At 35.1% G+C, this 18,541-nt stretch overlaps 1 protein-coding gene across 2 annotated transcripts in view; it reads right to left on the reverse strand.

Moving 5' to 3' along the window:
* The window catches only part of LOC127876772 (nicotinamidase-like), a 65,646-nt gene that overhangs the window by 34,014 nt on the left and 13,091 nt on the right, over nt 1-18,541 (reverse strand). Inside the window, exons 3-4 of one of the 2 annotated variants that reach the window (XM_052422243.1) lie at nt 8,525-8,581; nt 1,213-1,452 (exon numbers count right to left, since the gene is read on the reverse strand). In XM_052422243.1, the coding sequence (XP_052278203.1) occupies nt 1,213-1,452; nt 8,525-8,581 (297 nt within the window). The remainder of the gene's footprint in view (nt 1-1,212; nt 1,453-8,524; nt 8,582-18,541) is intronic. The other variant, XM_052422244.1, reaches the window with a different exon arrangement.

The following is an 18,541-nucleotide window of genomic DNA, read 5'->3' on the forward strand; positions in this document are numbered from 1 at the left end:
ACTAACTTAACATTGCCTTCATTGTAAGAATACATTAAAGCAGCACTTTATAACAAAACTAGAGTGTTAACAAGGTTTTACTATAGTCATATATGAAAAAATGCCCCGCCCCCTAGTGGCCATGTTTTTCAACCAACCGGCATCATTTTCAAACTCGTCCAAGATATCATTGGGATGAATGTTCTGACCAAGTTTCATGAAGATCGGACAATAAATGTGACCTCTAGAGTGTTAACAAGATTTTAATATAGCCATATATAGCCCTATAAGGAAAAATGCCCCGCCCCTTGGCAGCCATGTTTTTCTAGCAAAGGCTACCATTTTTTAACTCATCCAAGATATCATTGGGACAAATCATCTGAGCAAGTTTCATGAAGATTGGACAATAAATGTGGCCTCTAGAGTGTTAACAAGGTTTTACTATAGCCATACAAGGAAAAATGCCCCGCCCCCTGGCGGCCATGTTTTTCAACCCACCGGCATCATTTTCGAACTCGTCCAAGATATTATTGGGATGAATCTTCTGACCAAATTTCATGAAGATTGGGCAATAAATGTGGTCTCGAAAGTGTTAACAAGATTTTACTATAGCCATATAATGAAAAATGCCCCGCCCCTTGGCAGCCATGTTTTTCAAGCAAATGTAACTCATCCAAGATATCATTAAGACCAATCTTCTGACCAAATTTCATGAAGATTGGAAATAAATGTGGCCTCTAGACAGTGAACAAGGCAAATGTTGACGTCGCACAACGAACGACGGACAACGGAGATAAACAAAAGGCGATCACAAAAGCTCACCATGAGCACGTTGTGCTCAGGTGAGCTAAGAAGGGCACATAATTCTGTCGAAATGCACGCCAGAGTTATCTTACTTTGCCTGCCCAGTCCCCTCATGATAGTAAGTAAGTGTACGAAGTTTGAATGCAATAGCATTGATTTTATCTGATAAAAGTGGACCTAAACGCAAAACTTAACCAGACGCCGACGCCGACGCAAAGGTGATGACAATAGCTCAATTTTTTATTTTTTTTAAATAGATGAGCTAATAATTCACAATGGATTCACTGTTGATCCTTTTGTCGCCAAATTGCGAAAATATTTTAATAGTGGCTACAATTTTTTTAGATGGAAAAGGCACACAGTGTCACTTGTATTAGACTGCTTCTTCAAAGGACTGCATAAAAACAATGAATCAAGAAATAAGCAAACCTTGCAGTTTCTGGTCAGTGGACGTTGAGTGACATTCTCAACAAACGAGATATGATCCTCTGGGTGCCAGTCCTTCGTGTACACGATGAGGTCAAAGGGTACTGTGTCCAGCAGGTTGTTAATCACTGGGATCACTTCCTCCCCGTCCTGACCTGCGGGACACTTCAGTAGCGACATTGAACCCGTAATGAAGTCATTCTGGACATCAACAATGATGAATGCGGACACAGGCTTCATGGTCTGAAAATAAACAAGAAAGGATGTCTATCTCTAACATGTTTTTACTTTATGCATGGAAACTATAACGACGAAAACAATGACAAACGCTTCCTTGTCTTTAAGTGAACCAGTAATCTGTATTTTTTTTATGACTTTAAGTGTATTTATATAAAATGGTTATCATTGAACACATACAGTTTTGTATACAGGTTGAATTATTATTTATCTCAAATGTAAAATTCACATACTTTCCCATTTTTTCTATTAATTATTTCCATTCTCTCCATCAACTATATAATAACTATGTATGTGAAAGATGTTTAAGCACACTAAAACGCAATTGGATCTACAAAGGCATAAATCTTTCAACAATAAATACATTTTGAAAACTATCCAAGAGAGTGCATGTGAGGTAAAGTTTAAGGAATGTTAATCCTCATCCATGTGGTATTCCAGTCTGTATATTGGTTCTAATACAGGTTTACCATATATTTGTCCATCATAAAACTCAAAACATAACCCTTTCTCTTATCTGACTAAGAAATGGGTTTGTAGTATATCAATAATTAGCTACTACATTTGTATATTAAACATTTCAGGTAAAATAATATCTGTTTTAATTTTACATTGTGTTAATGGTGAGCAAAAGCAAATATGATCTGTTGTTGTTAATTATTAATCCTGATCAATAAATTCTGCACTATGTATGTTGTACAACAGACAGTACATAAGTCAAGGGCATGGGTCAATTTGTACTACTACAACATTATGTAATATTTATCAGTTTTCACATGTCATAAATTCCTGTCAAATGATTGGACTTCATGTATAACAGTTTAGCAGGACAGTTGTTGACAGTTTCATTGTTCATTATAATAAAATATTTGTGTAATAAACCGGGGTGGGGGCTCAATTAAAGGCAGGTTAAACCAGGCCGTATACTATTACCACTTAACAACAAAATATTTAGAGAGCAAACATTGTTCTTGAACATCGGAAATAATTGATGACGTGAAATATAGCTGACACTACGAGTAATAATTAACAGGCATTGTTCACTGCATCCTCAGTGTTAAATTAGTCATAATAGAAATAATATCAGTATAATAATACCTGGTTACGATGAATGATACAATGTTAACAAATTGAACAATTTAAAATTCTGCCTGGCAACTTTCCAACATATGAACCTTACAAATTATTATTTAGCATTTTAATAAATACATCACTTTTTGTTTAATACCTGCTTCTTAAACTTATATTCCCTATTATTGGAGTAATAGCATGGTTATGAGGAGGAAGAGAGTTGTCTGGTGAGTAAAATTGGATGTAAGAAGGACCATTTGATGTACTGGCTTATTTTATGGCACACCAAAGGGGTCGAAACTTTAACTTCTGCTGCAATTTGCTGCTCGAGCAGTATCTAGATGCTGCTCGACCAGCAAAATTCCTGCCTGAGCAGCATTTTTTTCTGCTGCAGCAGAAAAATCCAGCTCGATCAGCATTTATTTTTAGAATAAACCCTTGAACCCGTCAGCTGATCAAATTTGAGCTTACAAACGGACGACATAAGTTACCTCTACAGAAGCGAAATAGACCTGACAATAACTTTAGAAAAACTGAAACAAACTCATAATCTGTGTTTTAATAATTATTATTAAATTGTCATCCTTTTTTCGTAGTTGTTATTTATTTATTTATTTTTAAATCGTATTGCATTGTTCATCTCGGCACCATATTCACACTAAGATGGCAGCCGCTGGTGAATTCATCAACGAGTGTCACCGCGATATTCTGAATTTATTTACCGAATGGCAACAACTTTTTGATCGTCTAGTTTGCAGCCAAAATATAAAGCATTTACTGCATGTCAATGTTAAACTTTAAACAGGTTGTCACATAAACTTGCAGAAGATGTGAAAAAGGCACCATCACAGCGGCAGCCATTTTTTCCAAACAAACCATGTTCGCAGCAAATGGCAAAAATAACAAGAGTTCTGATTGGCTGATGCCATAATTTAAAAATAAATGCTGGTCGAGCATGATTTTTCTGCTGCAGCAGAAGTTAAAGTTTCGACTCCTTTGGTGCGCCATATTATTTGGTGTACTGCTTTTCCAGTGACATACTCATATAATGTAACATTCATACCATAACGCTGACAAAAAAATTACATTAATTCATACATGTATTTCCGATAACAGAATCTGTAACAGATTATTGATTGCAAATGACAAATCAATCATTTTAATACTCTTCTGTCCCAGCTTGACAATTTGATGCCTTAAGCGTGCAGACTAGACCACTTTCATTGGAAAAGTATATCAAGATATCAATGACACAGAAGAATAGTGTACATTTATTACTGTGATATGTCAACTCAATGAAGTCTTTTCAGGATAGTTTTGAATAAAAACCATTATGTGTGATTATAACATATTAATCATGCTTCTATGATACAGGGTTTTTTTTCTGATTTTGGGGAAAGGGCCTGGTCTTTTTTAGGGGAAAAAATTGCGCAAAATGCCAGATTTTTGGGAAAAAAATGACGCAAAACGCCGGATTTTGGGGAAAATAAGGAAAGCCTTTAATAATCAATTTAACATATTTTGCTGTTTTTAAAACAAATTCAAGGCAACAGATAATTTAATTATACAACTTATGTATTAAAAGTTAAACAAAAAAAAAATTAGGGGAAAAAATGAAGTCTTGGAGAAAATTTACCTGCTGAAGGGAAAAAAATCCGAGGGGAAAGGGCCGTTTTTCGGCGGGTCCCAAAAGAAGGAAAAAAAGCCCTGTGATATATAGAATGCATTAAAATCTTACTGTCCAAATTTAACAAGAATACTAATACTTATAAGACATAAATAGAAAAATCTTAAATTCATTCTTGAATATGTGTTAAAAGAATCAGTCACTTTAAATGAACAATCTATCTGATGTTTGTGTTACAATTTTATTGCAAACACTGACGTTATACCATGTTGTAAGATTCTGGCATTTTTTATATCCTTCCATTTTAATATTATATTCAATCAATATGAAACTACATAAGAATACTGCTGTTACATTCATGCAAAAAAAACATTGATAAATGCATTCAACACAAAACAAACAAGAGACAAAGACTTCCAGGGCCATAAAATTGACTTTGGTCACAAAATTCAAAGAAAATCAAGATGAAGTTAACGTAAAATCAATACTTTCCACCACTGCATATTGATTAGCTTACAATACGCTGTTCCCACATTAAGCAATTATGATAATATTGTTGTGCCCAGCGTTCAGGGCTTCCGTTATTCTACTTCTAAAAACACAAAACTAGTTCAAATGCTCTACCTTTTAATAGTCTTTGGAAATGTAGAGCAAAAAAATTCATTTAATAAATTAAAGTGTCCATATCGGTAAAAGCTAATGTTAGCAAGGCAACAATCCACTAAATTTAAAGTGAAATTACCCTAGTCTTTACCAATTTTAGGAAATCTGAGGAATGTCTTCATTTATGTTCTTCAACCTTTTAATGGTTGCACAGGTTTTAATATTGCTTCTTGTTATTTTAATCACTTTCTTACTTTTATGCTCCTTAGTTTTAAGATGCTGAAGGGATATTTTGACTGTATATTTATATAAGGATCCCTTGACATGCCTCCTTTTTACTTTATTAAATTGTGTTTATAGATTGTACTTCTAACATATACCTTTACTTGGCGTAAAGTTACCATTAAAATCTAAACATTCTAAATGGAACAAGCAAATTTGTTGAATTTATATCCCTGGCCAAATAAATTTTGTTTATGGATGCATGCAAATCCCTTGATGAACGGTACACATGAAGTTTCATGTTGAAACCTTGTAGCGTGTCTGAGATATATATAGCCCTGAAAAGTTACATCATACAAAAACAAAAAAGGGCAATAACACTTATTTTAAAAAGTGTAGAATTAGGGTCGTTCTGCAAGGCAATCCTCTTAATTGATATTTATACACCCATGAAGTTTCATTTGAAATCTTGTAAGGTTACGTTGGTATCTGAGATATGGCCCTGAGAAGTTACATCATATAAAAAAGGGGAATAACTCTCATTTAAGAACGTGTAGGCTTGGGCATGGCACATTTCCTCATTGATATCTATACGCCAATTAAGTTCCATGTTGATTTCTTATATAGTTTCTGAGATATAGCACTGAAAAGTTTTGTCCAGACGGACGAACTGAATGATCGACAGATCAATGGAGGGAAAACGCCAATTCTATATTCCTCCACCTTTTACAAAATAAGTTTATAATAAATCATTTTTAAACTGTATTTATTTAAGTATAAGTACTGCAAATATGCAGCCATTGTCACTAGTACTACTATTACAGTAACATGTATTGTGTCCTTGTCTTACAAAAGAGTATTAACCCTTTCAGAGGGAACCGAATTTTGAAGGCCTTTGCAAACAGTTTGGATCCAGATGAGATGCCACAGAACGTGGCGTCTCATCAGGATCCAAACTGTTTGCTATTCTGATAGTATTCTTTGAAAAACAATCGAAGAAAATGCTAATTTTTGAAATTCAGCAGACGACATTTTAGCAGATGACAAATTTCCCAGCATGCAAAGGGTTAATAGAACTTTTTCCCACAATGTTGATCTAAGTTGAGACCTTCAAACTAATGACGCAGGTACTTATTAATCAATTATTCATGTCAACAAAATCACCAGGGTTGTTAGTTGTGTGAGTCAATGTTGGCCTACATTGCTAAAGATCAATCTGCCATCAACAGCCATGGGGTACTAAGTCTGCTCCATCAGAGGAAATCGACTTAATGCTAATAGCTAAAAATAGCTAGTGTAAACACTATTTTTCAAGTGTGCATAATGTAGACAATTTCATTTTTGTAATAAAGTTGTTGCAACAGAACTCCCCTTCAGCCTTCACCAAAAAAATTTAATACCACCATAATTGTTTTACAAACAGAACTGATGCAGATTTTACAAGTAACTGACACGCTATATTTGAAATATGGCCTTAAAAAAATGACCTTAACAAATAAAAATGGATTCTAGAGAAACACTGTCTAGTACAAGTCAATATAAATTCCAAGTCAATTTTAAATATTGTGAAACATGGGGAAGCTAGAGCTAGGACATGCATACTTTTTTACAACAAAATGCTGTATTTTGATCATTATTGAAAGTGGTCATTTGGTTTATGGGCCCAACACAACAAAAGGCTACGATTTGTGCTATTCGAATTGTTTTTGTGTTGTTTTCTTTCAAAATTGTTTCACATACAGAGATGTTAGAGCCTTGACATTTCCTAATATGCAGTAACAAGTTCTGTATTGACAATTGACCTCAAATTATAACCTTAACACATTTACATGCATCTATCAAATTTGTAAAAACTAAAGACCCTAACAATAAATATTTATATGTAGCTATACATGTATAAAAACAAGTGGGAGCAACAACATGTATGGCCAAATAGAAAACTCTGTCTGAACAAGGGCTGTTTGTAAAACATGCATGCCCCCCATATGGGCTCTCAGTTGTAGTGACAGCCATTGTGTGAATATGTTTTTTGACACTGTGACCTTGACCTTTGACCTAGTGACCTGAAAATCAATAGGGGTCATCTGCGAGTCATGATCAATGTACCTATGAAGTTTCATGATCCTAGCCATAAGCATTCTTGAGTTATCATCGGGAAACCATTTTAATATTTCGGGTCACTGTGACCTTGACCTTTGACCTAGTAACCTGAAAATCAATAGGGGTCATCTGCCAGTCATGATCAATGCACCTATGAAGTTTCATGACCCTAGCCATAAGCGTTCTTGAGTTATCATCTGTAAACCATTTTAATATTTCGGGTCACTGTGACCTTGACCTTTGACCTAGTGACCTGAAAATCAATAGGGGTCATCTGCCAGTCATGATCAATGTACCTATGAAGTTTTATGATCCTAGGCATAAGCGTTCTTCAGTTATCATCAGGAAACCATTTTACTATTTCGGGTCACTGTGACCTTGACCTTTGACCTAGTGACCTGAAAATCAATAGGGGTCATCTGCAAGTTATTATCAATCTACCTATCAAGTTTCATGATCCTAGGCATAAGCGTTCTTGAGTTATCATCCGGAAACCATTTTACTATTTCGGTTCACCGTGACCCCTTTGACATAGTGACCTGAAAATCAATAGAGGTCATCTGCGAGTCATGATCAATCTACCCATCAAGTTTCATGATCCTAGGCATAAGCGTTCTTGAGTAATTATCCGGAAACCATTTTACTATTTCGGGTCACTGTGACCTTGACCTTTGACCAAGTGACTTGAAAATCTTTAGAGGTCTCCTGCGAGTCATGATCAATCTACCCATCAAGTTTCATGATCCTAGGCATAAGTGTTCTTGAGTTATCATCCGGAAACCATTTTACTATTTCGGGTCACCGTGACCTTGACCTTTGACCTAGTGACCTGAAAATTACTAGGGGTCATCTGCGAGTCATGATCAATCTACCTATCAAGTTTAATGATCCTAGGCATACGTGTTCTTGAGTAATCATCCGGAAACCATTTTACTATTTCGGGTCACAGTGACCTTGACCTTTGACCTAGTGACCTGAAAATCAATAGGGGTCATCTGCGAGTCATGATCAATTTACCCATCAAGTTTCATGATCCTAGGCATAAGCATTCTTGAGTTATCATCCGGAAACCATTTTACTATTTCGGGTCACCATGACCTTGACCTTTGACCTAGCGACCTCAAAATCGATAGGGGTCATCTGCGAGTCATGATCAATGTATCTATGAAGTTTCATGATCCTAGGCCTAAGCGTTCTTTAGTTATCATCTGGAAACCATCTGGTGGACGGACATACATATGGACGGACCGACATAAGCAAAACAATACACCCCCTCTATAATTAATTTCATAAGTTTATATTGTATATATTTATTATACATCAGATCTTCATCAATTTAAACAGGCTGTACAAAGAGGTATTTTTAATTAAACATACTGAACAATCACTCATACAACTAACAATCTAATATATACAGATTGAAAATGCATTGTTTTAATTGGATTATTAAGTTACCTGTTTTAACCAGTAGTATACACATCGACGGAAATCCTCTTGACATATCAGTCCATCCTGAAAAATTAGCATTTTGTAACTATTACATTTGACAAAAATAATAAATATTTGATGAAGACTAAAAACTTGTTCTTGTTCATTGTGCATAATGAACTTGTTCAATGGATTTGTTAAAACTAGTCTTAGAGCATAGAGCTGAATTATATGGGTCTGAAGTGCCATTCACCAAGTTAGTCAATGAGTAATAAATGTTTGTTTTTCACTCAAAAAATTATTGTTTGTTATTTTCTTCTTCATCACATACAATTCAAATCAACAGAATGCAACTTATTTACTTTGAAAATGGCAAATTTTGCAAAACAATTTGAGAGGGACTGACTTTTAATGTAAAATATGTTGATCAAGGAGCACACTGATGTACTGTTTCACATAAATCATAATACCGTGCAAACTTTTACAAACAGCTGACAGTTAACAATTGTGATTACCAATGTTTTCTTACTTCTAAAATGGAAATTCAAACCAGGGCTATAGATAACAGACGTTTTTGCGATATTACGCAATCAAAATAACCAAAAACGTAATTACATTCAAAATAAAACATTCAAAATAAAGGGTACAAAAATGCAAATACAAATTTAATAACGTAATTCACGTAAAAACCTTGCGTCACAAAACGCAATTCTTACGAACACCGGGCATATTTTTATGCCCCCTTTCGAAGAAAAGGGGGTATATAGTTTTCGCACTGTCCGTCTGTAAGTCTGTCAGTCACACTTTTCGTGTCCGCTCTCTGTCTGTAAGTCTGTCAGTCTGTCTGTCACACTTTTTGTGTCCGCTCTCTAATTCAAATAGTTTTCGACCGATCTTTACCAAACTTGGTCAGAAGTTGTATCTAGACAATATCTAGATCAAGTTCGAATATGGGTCATGCCGGGTCAAAAACTAGGTAACGAGGTCGAAAAAATAAATCAAAGGGAAGTAATAAGCTTTAAATAGACATAATTATCTGACCTGCCAAATGATATATTCTTGTTAAATAAATCAAAGCGGCGCAGTAGGTGGCATTAAGTTTCTAACAAACACATCGTGGTAAAAGGTCAAGGACAAGGTCATCCTTCAAGGTCTAAGGTCAAAAATACAAATCCAAGGGAAGTAATAAGCTTTAAAGGGAGATAATTATTCAATATTGAACATAGCAACTTGATATTTGGCATGCTTGTGTATCTCATGGAGCTGCACATTTTAAGTGGTGAGCCTACAGTCACGATAGTGGCTTTTAATTATTTGCTACTAAAAATAGATAGTGGCTTTTAATTATTTGCTACTAAAAATAGACATTTGTGAGAGACAATTATTTTCAAGGGAAGTAATTTATATAATGATAAATCTCATATTATATATTTCCTTACCAAGAATTTAAGTTCTTTTCACAGTTACTGTACAGATTTTTTACTTTGATTATTTATAACTCAAATGATTGATTTGTCAAAAAAATTGTTAAACGATATAGTTATCATTTCTTTGTACAAATTTGTGAATGGTAGGGTTCATTACATACCTGTGGACTTATGTCATAGATACATGATGAACTCTGACTATGATCTCTTTGATAAACCACAGGCCTTGGTTGTCAGTGATGTCTGACTTGGTCAATTTTGACTGCCTTCAGACACCCCCCCCCCCCCCCAGTTGGATTGGACAAAATCCAAGGGAAGAAAAAAGCTTTAAAGGGAGTTGATTTCTATACCTGCCAAATGGTAAATAGAAATTTTATTTCAAAGCGGCGCAGTAGGGGGCATTGTGTTTCTGACAAACACAAATCTTGTTTAGACTGCTTATTTTCTGTACAAAAATGTACCGGATAGTTTATATGCTGTCTTATGAAGAAAAAAAGGCAGTCTTTCCAGCGGTTATCAATCTTTGGAGTATTATTGTAATTATTGGTAGACCCGTCCGATTTCTACTTTCATTTCAAGGTATTCAACTCAAAATGACTCGAAAATGGGGTGTATCGCTTTGAACAGCCATAACTTCATCAATTGTGCAGCGATTTTCACGAACTCAGTCTTATTCAACGCAAAAATGAATGAACTTTGATCAGAAATTCAGTAATTGTTTGTTGTTATGTACAGGTTCCTTTTTGCATTCCATTTGTATAAATAATATAGAAACCTTTGTAGATTTTTATTATATCATATATGTCATTCCCTAAATTACCCAATGGAGTTAAAAAACCAAGGTTGAAAAACCCAATTAAGCTCAAAAGTAGGGGATGACAATTTTTGCTAAAACTCTATTGAATTTACAAAAATCCTATCGTTGTCAAAAACAGGGGGTGAATTACCCAATATACCCTTCCTGTGCGGCGACCGTATTTATCCGGTCAGGCAATTCTTCCTCCTAGATAATCCAATGTTGTCATCAACTGTCTTAAACATAATCCATTTCCTAAGTCTTTTCTCCAATCTTTTTTAATATCCTTGTATTTGTTATTTGTATATTTCTTGCAACAAAATAAATCGTTTGTTGTGGTTTACATGTAACAATTTTTCCGCCATTTCAAACAAAAACAACAACTGGAAGTGGATTGCTTAATCTTTAAATTAATTAATAAATTAGAATGTCATGCTATATATATTATATAATTTAAAATATAAATAGTTTTTCTGTTTGATTTTGGTGATAGTTGATCTTCTTGTTCATGAAAATAAATAGCTTTTGTTAAAATAAAACGAGATTACTTCCTGTCAAAATGGCGGCCCCCATACATGCCAGACGTCCCGATCTCGGCGGGACAGTCCCGCTTTTGGGCCCTTTGTCCCGGCATCCCGATATATGACGATTTGTCCCGACATTCGTAAAAAACGATGTAAGGTCTATAGGTTCCCAATAAAATTCGCTATTCAAGCTCTGTTTCGCTAACACTTACCACTGCTAATCCCTTTATTGCCCCCAATTAACAATACGATTCTACTTCTCGTGTGTACCAGTGTTGTTTATGACACCTTATCAGCGATTTATCAGCTAATTATTGATTTTATCAGGCATTCACACCATGGTGGTCTTCAAGATAGTGGTCGCTTATTGCTATCGAAAGTTGTTTTATAATGAAACAAGAGCACCGCCTTGCGGGTGCAGACCGCTCATCTATTTTCTTTTTAAAGGTGAAGGGACTCTCATTTTCAATCACAAAGTAGGGAGGGGTGGAGTATAAAGGGCCCATAATTCCGTCCAAATGCCAGTCAGAGTTACATAACTTTGCCTGCACAGTCCCCTTACGATAGTTAATAAGTGTTGCAAGTATGAAAGCAATAGCTTTGATACTGTAGGAATAAAGTGGACCTAAACACAAAACATAACCAAAGTATAAAAAGGGCACATAATTCTGTCAAAATGCCAGTCAGAGTTACATTACTTTGCCTGCACAGTCCCCTTATGATAGTTAGTAAGTGTTGCAAGTATGAAAGCAATAGCTTTGATACTTAAGGAATAAAATGGACCTAAACACAAAATTTTCAATTTTCTAAGTATAAAAAGGGCACATAATTCTGTCAAAATGCATGCCAGAGTTATCTAACTTTGCCTGCCCAGTCCCCTCATGATAGTAAGTAATTGTACTAAGTTTGAATGCAATAGCATTGATACTTTCTGAAAAAAGTGGACCTAAACGCAAAACTTAACCAAAATTTTCAATTTTCTAAGTATAAAAAGGGCACATAATTCAGTCAAAATGCACGCCAGAGTTATCTAACTTTGCCTGCCCAGTCCCCTCATGATAGTAAGTAAGTGTACCAAGTTTGAATGCAATAGCATTGATACTTTCTGAGAAAAGTTGACCTAAACGCAAAACTTAACCGGACACCGACGCTGACGCCGACGCAGACGCCGACGCCAAGGTGATGACAATAGCTCATAATTTTTTTTCAAAAAATAGATGAGCTAATAAATGTTGAAAATGTGTTTGTTTTTGTCTTTGTTTGAAACGGTTTACAAAACAATTGTTTTGTAAAATTTACAAAACAATTGTTTTGTAAAATTAACTCTATGCCATTAATGAGTCTTTTACAGTACAGCCAAAGCGGAACAAACGTATTTCGCGATCCGCGGCGGCAAGGCGAAACGAGTCGATGCCGCGTCAGTCGTTGAAGCCGCGTCAGTATGCGGCTGCAAGTCGCATTTCGCCGCGAAACTTCGCATCTGTCCGCCGAGGCATGCCGCGGTCCGCGACATGATGCCGAGTCGATGCGATCATGAAATATTTTTTTTTTTAAATTATTAGTTACATGTAGTTAACAAATTTTGAAAGAACAATTATAATAATAATTAAAATCATAATAAATTTATTGTGCGCGGATTGTATTAGCATATACATGTAAGCATGGTTAATGTCTGGCCAATTATTATGTTTGTTTCCCGCCCGTAGCGTATGTATTTCACACATAAACAAGGTCACGTAATTATGTTTTCGTACATACAAGTGGTCAAGGCTCCAGCATATGGTGGATTTATAAATTAATTGCATGTTGATTCCGCTATTATATTTTAGCTGAGAAAATTAGCAGTTTGAAGCCACATCAATAATCAAGACGTTGACGACGTATTTGTAGTTTTGTTAATTATCAGCTTATTATAACTATTGTTTGAATATGCGTATATAAACACGTTTTATTTGTTCATATTATACAGTTAATATCGCTACTAATGACCCGATAATCCCGTATATTCCAGTTTTAAAGCAAATGCTGGTTAATATTTACGATACACAAACATTCTCGATATTTCCTTAAGTATCAAATACATTTTGGCATTTGTTACTATTTATAGAGATGATGAAATAACGTCTAATCGGGGCGTTTTTTTTCTCCACTGAACACGCGATTTACGCCTGACGTGATGTTCATGTATTTATACAACACAAAATACACCCAAACTTTCCAAACGACGTTCTACATGTCTGCATAATTTTCGCGCGCTTTTTATGAAACAAAGGATATTTTAGCACTGTTTATTTGACGCTAGAATTTGCCAAAGGATGCGTTAGCATTAAAATTCGGAAGTGTGTTTCGGATTACAAATTTAATAATGATAATCGAACGAAACATAAACAGTTGCGCGTAATTAATTCTACGCTACACATACATGTATGTACATGTAGGTGGATATCTTTTCACTCGATCCGCCGCGTACGTATGCGGCGGATTTACTCCGCGAAAGTACGCGTGGTTAATACAGACTCGGCGTCGTTGCGCGGATCGATGCCGAGTGCCACGGCGATACGCCGCGTGAACACACGATTCGGCTGCCGCGGACTAATAATCTGGCCGTGGCGTAGCCGCGGATTATGTTTGTGCCGCTTTGGCTGTACTGTACATTCAATGTTTAGTTCCAAAATAGCGGGATAATCCGAATGTGCAATCTACCAAAATCGTAACAAACAGTCCAACTCAAACGCAGATCCAGAACGTTGTTTCAGCGCACTGAAAAAAAATCAGAAAGAAGAAAGGGACAATCTGGGCCATATAATGGTTGAGGCGTTGTTGGCAGTTATCGTGTAAGTACCTGTTATCGAACAGCACCTATTATCGGACGTTTTATTTTGGTTCTGTATGCACATGCGCAAAAGTGCGCATGACGACACATTGATAAACAAATGGTCGCACATGAAGTCCATGACCTACTTGCCTACTTAGCTTGAAACAAATGCGCCGAAAACAGGTTAAAGGAATGCATTTATTGTTATTTACACCGGTTTATGTGTTTTTAGCTATTGCTTTTTGAATGCATTTATCAAAATGTGCATTTACACACCAAAAAGCACATTTCCGTTTGCAATTTTGATTGCAGAAGACACGGATTTTTTCGCCGAGTCCGGGTCACGTGATATTCATGTGACTTGGTATATACTGGAGTAGTATTTATGAAGTGTCGGGTAATAGGTCATGTTTACATCGGCCGCCATTTTGTTTTGTCTGCTAGAGGTGACAATAACCAGGGAATCATTGTTATGAATTCTTGACGGTAGTTTGCTGGAAAACTTTACAGATAAATCATTCAATGATTGAACTGTTAGTCATTTGTTAAAACAAAATGTTTTTGTCATTGTAAGTGTTTCAATTTTAAGGTAATTTAAAGTAATTTCTTAGGTGTTCGATAACTGGTTTGTCCACCATAAAATGAACACAAAGACGGTTTGCTTCCACCAAAAACCTACCTCAGAAATGTGTACGGCCGCGCATTCCGTGTCAAGCTGTTGTAACATATAGCTGTTCGGTAGAAAGTTTACTGTAACCCTTACTTTCAGTGTACTGGATAGCCTCCCTTGCGTTAATGTTTGCCATTGTAAGTAAAATAATGAGTATTGTTGTCATAATGTTCCAGACTTTGTACTCTAAAAAGATGAATATTATCTTCGTTGTTTGCTATTGTCTTATTTAATAAAACTGTTATTGTTATGTTTTAGATTTCATGCTTCATATCAGATTTTTTAATGTCTTGAATAAAAGTATCAAGAGTTTTTGTTAGTACTATACTGACTACAGTAAAGGTGGAATGATAGATCGTTTTAGGTGTCCTGCTTTTTGGTCAAATGTCCCGACAATTTTTTATGGAATGTCCCGCTTTGGACCTAAAAAATTCTGGCATGTATGGCGGCCGCATTAGATGGAGTTACAATTGTCGGCACATTTGTGCTTGGAAAATACTTTTGTAGCATAACATCTAAAATTAACAAGGTAAAAGCATACTATTTCTTGTGCTTTTTATGGATTTATATTATTTACTACGTAATCAGATGGATTATGACGAAATCTTCTTCTGCAAATGGTAGGTGAAAAAGTAGGTCATTATGTAAATTTGTGCATTCTACTTTCGTTTTAAATTGAACTTTGAAAATTTGTTTTAATGTTATTTTAAAATGTTAATGATTGCAGAAACGTTAATTTTATATGAATAGTTAATTATACTTAAATTTTAATTAATAGAATTGTTGCTCAGTTGATAAATCCGGAAGTGATCTAAGTGAAAATATTTGTCGCCTGTTGACATCGTTGTTGTTGTCAGTCCAAACCGTATACTGACACTTGAATTTTAACACCTCAAACTATCATTAAGATTTGTTTTATATGATTATCATTGGTTTAACATTAAAGATATGCAATAGGCTTATGTTTAATAAACGTACATAGTGTATACATAATATGTAAATGTAAAATCTTATCTTTTGTATTTCTTTCCATAAACTACATTAAACATCAAGACACTTGAATTTGTACATATGATACATTGTACCTGTTTTACATACATGATTACTTATGTACTGATAAAAAATTGACTATAAAGTGACATGAAAATCTATTTCATTATCTGCAAATCTGGTGTGGTGTGTAACCTAAGATGGCGGGTCAACACGGGATAATTTCCGCAACATTTTTATTGTTTTTACTAAACTCATTTAACAATTTTAACAAGTTTTATACACCAAGCAACAGCAGAAGATTCATAGATCCATCAGAGAACATTGTAAACGTGGTAACCAGTACAGAAAATGACATTTGCATATTTACGAACTATTCGTACCTAATCAGTTCGTACCTAGTTGTAGTTCCGGCTGGAAATTTCTCTGACGGCAAAGATGTTCTTCGTACAGATAGGCATTATTCAAGAACTACACTCAGATCTTTAATAGTATTATGTCTATTACGTAGTGGAGACATACAAAGTAATCCAGGTCCACCAAATAGTAGAACATTCAACGCCAGGAATGGGAGACAACCCAAAAATCCATGTACATTCTGTGGAAGAGGAGTAATTAAATCCAGTAAAGCTAAAGATTGTGATGAGTGTCATAAATGGACTCACATTGATTGCACCGGCTTTGTATCCAGAGAACTGTACGAACAAATGTGTTTGAACTTAGCCGAAGTAAATTTCATCTGAAATGGCTGCGCAGCGTCGAAACTTCCTTTTGCAAAATCTGATAAAGAAGACATAGACGATAATTTTGAGTCTCCAAATAACAACACTTTCCTTAAAAATCCAACAACAGCAGAGAATGATCACTTTCAATGTTTCGCCAGGAAAGGCCTTCATTTTATTCATGTTAATGCAAGATCCTTACTACCTACAATTCCTGAACTGAACATTATTGCTCAAAAAACCAAAGCAACCATCATTTCAGTTACTGAATCGTGGCGCGATAGCTCTATCACAGACGGGGAGTTCCATATACCGAACTATACCATAATTCGTAAGACCGAAATAGACAAGGAGGTGGCGTGTGTGTTTACACCAGAGATGACTTTGCATTTAACACCAGTGTTGATCTACTTACTGATGGTGGTGAATTTTTATTTGTTAAACTTATATTACCAAGAAATAAACCAATATATATTGGAACTGTTTATACACCACCTGGTCAAAGTGATTTTAATGTTAAATTTGAAAATGTTTTAAAACAGTTAAGGTCAAACTGTGAAACTTACATTTTGGGTGATATCAATATATGTACATTGCAAAAAAATAGTCCACTTTTTAAAGAATATTGTAATATTTTAAGACGATTTGACCTTGTTCAGATCATAAATGAACCTTCAAGGATTGGTCTTACTTGTTCTAGTATTTAAGTTAATATTTAATGTAACAATAAAGATAAGATTTCCCAGTATGGTGTCATACCTGTGGGTCTTAGCCAGGGCTCGAATTTAACTTTTTTTTCTACTTGCAAAAAATTGCGAGCAGCTTTAATACCAACTCGCAAAATCAAAAACATTCTCGCAAATTTTGATGGAAACATACAAAACCTTTGGTTTTTAGTTTAGTTCTATTTAAACAAAATAAAAGTACTTAACATGTATACACATTTTATTTCTGCAACCATACAAAGATATCAGTTCCTTGTACCACAAGGGCCCACATTAGGTTGATTGACCATCTTCATCTATAACAAGTTTTAGTCTTATTTTAAGTTATTTTTTCCACTAATTCACTGTTTTCATAGAAGGATTTAAAATCTGTTTTTTCTAACTAAACGGTTAACTTTGTATTATGTATATTTTGTGTTATTTCCGTCTGTGGGAATAAAGTGACAAGTTATTTTTCGCTTCAATGAACATGTGTGAATAGTCGACTGTTTCACTTCCTTTGTACCAATACCATCCGCGTGTCTGTATATACCAGTCTACATACAAGGTGCGCGCTTACGCATAAGGGTTCTTGGGCGTTCTATAAATTGACCTAAGATTTAGTGATCATGTGTCGAGCAGCATTATACCTACTCATTTCTTTTCACTATTTACTTGCAAAAAAATACTAGTGGCTTAAAACTTGACTCGCATTCGGTATTTTTTACTCGCATTTTGCGAGTGTGCGAGTGTTAATTTCGAGCCCTGCTTAGCGACCACATAATCATTTTTTGCACTAGGAAAAGTTCAAAAATCAGAAGTTTTTCACATAAAACTTTGAAAATAAGATCTCTGAAGAATTATACTAAAGATATTTTCTTACAGAAATTACTTTTGGCTGACTGGAGCCCATGCTTTTAAGCCAGTAATGTAAATTCTTCTTGGAACTCATTTAAACTAGGGATGGCAACGAATACCGATTTCGGTATTCGAATATTCGGTCACCCTTCCGAACGAATATTCGGATATTCGGTCAACATCTGTTGGAAAAAAGTCAACTTTGTTTACCGTACCGTACAAAATAATTAAATGACAAAACAGTTAGATCTACATATAATTAATGCTGAACTTAAACGAATTACTTAGTATGTACATAGCCACAACACACTTTGAACCTGTTTTACAGACTAAACAGTCAGTCTTTTAAAATTGTCACGTTTAAAAGACACTTGGATCGGCGACTTCTTATCGGATGATGTCGTGAAATACTTCCAAGCAGCGGAAGGCGTAGGTGGCATTTTGCTTGGACAGATATTTACTTTATGCGTGTAGCAATTATAATATTTTCAATTAAATGAGGGTGAAATACCAAAAACATTTCTTTAAGTATAATACC

The sequence above is a fragment of the Dreissena polymorpha genome, chromosome 4 (genome assembly GCF_020536995.1).
Source record: "Dreissena polymorpha isolate Duluth1 chromosome 4, UMN_Dpol_1.0, whole genome shotgun sequence".
Lineage (NCBI taxonomy): Eukaryota > Metazoa > Mollusca > Bivalvia > Myida > Dreissenidae > Dreissena > Dreissena polymorpha.